Source organism: Zophobas morio, unplaced genomic scaffold, assembly GCF_036711695.1.
Source record: "Zophobas morio isolate AGI-343-1 ecotype UQ-CSIRO unplaced genomic scaffold, CSIRO_AGI_Zmor_V1 ptg000014l, whole genome shotgun sequence".
NCBI classification, from domain to species: Eukaryota; Metazoa; Arthropoda; class Insecta; order Coleoptera; family Tenebrionidae; genus Zophobas; species Zophobas morio.
In genome coordinates, this window is record NW_026972119.1 from 22,089,997 (window position 1) to 22,094,310 (window position 4,314).

A 4,314-nucleotide genomic window follows, 5' to 3' on the forward strand; every position below is an offset into this window, starting at 1 on the left:
CAAACTACACAAAACATTTGCCAAAGTTGTTTTTCTTTCTTCTTGTTAAGTAAAGTTTTAAAGCAAATTTCAAAACCATAAAGTGATATTTATAAATTTTATTTTAACTAATAAAAGAGTACCACGAATATCAACCAAATCCCAGCCTTATTATTCAGAGAAATACATATCGTTAAAATGATATTTGAACCGCTTATGTATCATGGTTTCCTAACAAATTCTGTGCTAAACTCGCTTTAGATTTTAACTCCCTACTCGGTTAACCTCGCCTTGTTTTGGTGCGCAGACGTCTCCCTTAACAGAACTATAATTGTTGCTTATGCAACCAACAATACACATATCCTGGCAGCTGGCAGCTGGCAGCTGTGGTAAACAAAGTGACGCTTCCGTCGACAGCACCCTCTCGATTTTTCAAATTCAGTTCAATTACCGCATCCACAATCCAAGAAATGGCAAATAACACCCCTTGATGCTTAAACGTAAACCACGAAAAACCCCAATTCACTTAAACCCCCATTTCTTATTGAAAATTTTTAGGTTAATATGACAACCCCCGACCACTCATCAGAGCTTCACAGATACGAAAACTGGGGAACTATCCACTACTGCAATGAGTGCAAATACTTCACAAAATCACTCCTCGCCATCAGAACTCACCTAAGTTACCACAGCTCCGACAAACCAAAACTTTTCGACTGCTCTGTAAGCACTCCAGAGAAATTTTCCTGCAGTGAATGCTCCTTCAGCACCCACTTCACCATGGACTTCAACAAGCACGTGAAAATCCACAAAGACATAAAAACCATCGACAAGGTTCTACAATGGGCCGGACTACCATTTCCAACCAAAGACAAACTCTTTCTGAAAAAGCAAGCCAAGAGCGAGGATTCACAGATTAAGTGGTTTCACTGTGACAAGTGTTCGTACAAGACGAGACAAGTGGGGCACTTGAATAGACACGCAGCTGTGCATTTAGAGGACCGAACGTGGTATAAATGCAATATGTGCACGTATAAGTCGACTGAGAAGTTCACGCTGATAAGTCACATGAATCTCCACAGCGGGAAGTTGTTTAGTTGTGACAAGTGTTGCTACAAGACTCCGTACAAGAAGAATTTGAACAGACACAAGAACACCCACATGGGGATGAAAGAGAAGAAGGAAAAAGGAAGTTTCGTGTGTGATTTGTGTTCACACAAAACTACTTCCAAAAATGGGTTGAAGTACCATATGTTCCATAAACACACGCCACCTGAGGATATGGTGTGGTTTCCTTGTGGGAAATGTGAATTTAAAACCAGAGACAGGAACGACTTAAAGAGACACAGCGCCGTACATCTGGCAGAGGAAGACAAGTTTAAATGTTCACTATGTTCTTTCAAAACAAGACACATAAAGTATTTGAGAAAGCACAGGCTCCAGAAACACAGTTCCAGTGTGTTGTTAGATTGAGTATTTAGGGATTTTGATATGTATGGCTTGAAGAATATAATTTATTTTTCAAATTAATGTGTTGGAAAATATGACAAATTTTGGTTACCTATCCTACCCTCCTAGTAAATTTGTAGTGGCAATGGTGTCAATCTTGAAAAAACTAGTAATTTTGTTATTTATCCTGTCAAACTTGTCAATAGTGTCAATATCCATGACCTGCGCAAATTAAACGTCACCTCAATTTTAACAAAATAAAAATAATTACAAAAAATCGTTGATAACGTTATCAATGATCCGGCTGAAAAACAGTCATTCGTAACCATGGCATAGGTACATCGTTTCCCCTACCGTTTAATTTGTTAATAACAATTTCTAGGTTATGGTCATGGCCACTCTGGACTACTCCGACGCGAAAGTCTTCGAAAACTACCGAATGGTCCACAACTGCAACAAGTGCAATTATTTCACGAAATCCCTCTTCGCAATCAGAAACCACATAAAGCGTCACCGGCTGGCCAAATCCTCCAAGTTGTTCAACTGTGCTGAAAGCACCCCCGAGCCGTTCGCCTGTAAAGACTGCAACTTTTGCACCGACTTAACAATAGAGCTCAACAGGCACATACGAGACCACGCCCCGCCTAAGCCCAAAACCGACTTAACGACGCCAAAAACCAAAGAAAAAAAGTATGTAGTTGAAGGCAATGAATTACTCAAGTGCACCGAGTGCCCGTTCACCACCCGTCGCCCCTACAACCTCCAGAAACACGTGAAATTCAAACATTCCACGAGTGAGAAATTGTACACTTGTAATGAGTGTTCGTTCACGACAAACCGCAGTTTTAATTTGAAAACGCACATCAAGTTTAAGCACACGGCGGAGGAAAAAGTCCAGTGGTTCCAGTGCAGTGTGTGCTCTTATAAAGCTAAATCAAAGAGTATTCTTAAAAGACACATGATTCGGATTCATACGCCGGAAAATATTAAGTGGTTTGAATGTAAAGAGTGTGCGTATAAAGCTAAAGTTGTGAGTGATTTGAACACTCACGTTAAGTATCATCACACTGAGAAAAAACACGAGAAACCGGTTAAATGCGAGTTGTGTTCGTATACAACTAAACATAATAAGAATTTGAAGGTGCATATGTTGATGAGACATACGGCTGCTGAGGATATTAATTGGTTTTATTGCACGAGGTGTTCGTATAAGGCGAAGAGGAAGGGCTCGTTGAAAGTTCACATGAAGAAGATGCATGAAGATGATGGAGGTGAATGGGTGTGTGAATTGTGTCCATACAAAACTACTGAAAAAATTACGCTGAAAATGCACATGTTGAATAAACATACGTCGTTTGATAGTAGTAAGTTGTTTGAACAAGTGTAGTAGGTAGGGACAATAGATTGGTAGGGAAAGGGCGTACTAGAAAGCCAAATAAAGTCTTGTTGAATCTATGTTTTATAAATTAAAATTTATATATTCTGCTAGTTTAGAATAAAGTTTTATACAGTTTTAGAAGTTTCAGTTTTTTCCTGCTACAAAATTGAAATTTGGGTTTGCATTCTTAAAAGGTTGGCACTCCTGCAAATCTTTCAAGTTGCTAGAACTAGATTAGTTTCCATATAATAAAAAAATTACAGACAACAATGAATCTCACTTCTCAATTGCCATTTCGTATATCTCATTTCACACATCTTACATTTCATTTCGCACATCTTGAATTTCATTTCGCACATCTCAGATTTCATTTTACGCATATCATGTTTATTTCGTACATCTCATTTCACTTTGATCTTCTCATATTTCATTTCTCACATCATACATTGAAATTTCATTTCTTACATCTCATATTTCAATTCTCACATCTTGAATTTCACTTCACACGTCTCATATTTCATTTCCCACATCTCATTTCTCTTTTCTCACACCTCATTTTGATTACACAAGTAACATATTTCATTTTGTATATCTAGAATTTTATTTCGCACATCTCATACTCCATTTTGCGCGTCTCAAATTTCATTTCGCACATGGCATTTCTCATTTCGTACACCCGATTTTTTATTTCGCACATCTTGAATTTCATTTCACACATCTCATATTCATTTATTCACACGTCTCGTATTTCATTTCTCACATCTCATGTTTCATGTCACACATCCCACATTTCATTTCGCACATTTGATATTTCATTCCTGAGATCTCATATTTCAATTCACACATTTCAAATTTTATTTCACGCATACATATTTCATTTCACACATTCTGAATTTCATTTCGCACATCTATTTCATTTCACACGTCTCATATTTAATTTCTCTCATTTCATTTCTTACATCTCATATTTCAATTCGCACATCTTGAATTTCATTTCGCACGTCTCATTTCATTTCGAACTTATCACATTTCATTTCACACATTTCATATTTTAGTTCAGATATCTTATATTTCATTTCGCATGTTTCACAATTCATTTTGCACACCTCGTATTTCATTCTGCGCAATTTGTATTTCATTTTGCACATCTCACATTCATTACATACATATCATACCCCATTTCTCACATCTTATATTTTATTCCGCACATCCCATATTCATTTCACTCATCTCGTATTTTATTTCGCACATCTCATATTTAATTTCCCACATCTCATACTCCATTTTGCGCGTCTCAAATTTCATTTCGCACATGGCATTTCTCATTTCGTACACCTGATATTTTATTTCGCACATCTTGAATTTCATTTCACACATCTCATATTCATTTATTCACACATCTCGTATTTCATTGCTCACATCTTATGTTTCATGTCACACATCCCACATTTCATTTCGCACATTTGATATTTCATTCCTGACATCTCATATTTCAATTCACACATTTC

General features: G+C 37.0%; 2 protein-coding genes across 2 annotated transcripts; both read left to right on the top strand.

Annotated features, from left to right (window-relative positions):
• The first annotated feature begins 354 nt into the window (after positions 1-354).
• LOC135129029 (RE1-silencing transcription factor B-like) lies at positions 355-1,505 on the top strand. Its single transcript, XM_064056114.1, has 2 exons — positions 355-479; positions 538-1,505. Exon 2 carries the CDS (start codon positions 544-546, stop codon positions 1,450-1,452), a length of 909 nt encoding a protein of 302 aa, XP_063912184.1. The 5' UTR covers positions 355-479; positions 538-543; the 3' UTR covers positions 1,453-1,505.
• Positions 1,506-1,615: 110 nt separating this feature from the next.
• Positions 1,616-2,941, top strand: LOC135129030 (transcriptional repressor CTCFL-like). The gene is made up of 2 exons (XM_064056116.1): positions 1,616-1,764; positions 1,811-2,941. Exon 2 carries the CDS (start codon positions 1,814-1,816, stop codon positions 2,813-2,815), a length of 1,002 nt encoding a protein of 333 aa, XP_063912186.1. The 5' UTR covers positions 1,616-1,764; positions 1,811-1,813; the 3' UTR covers positions 2,816-2,941.
• Positions 2,942-4,314: the final 1,373 nt, after the last annotated feature.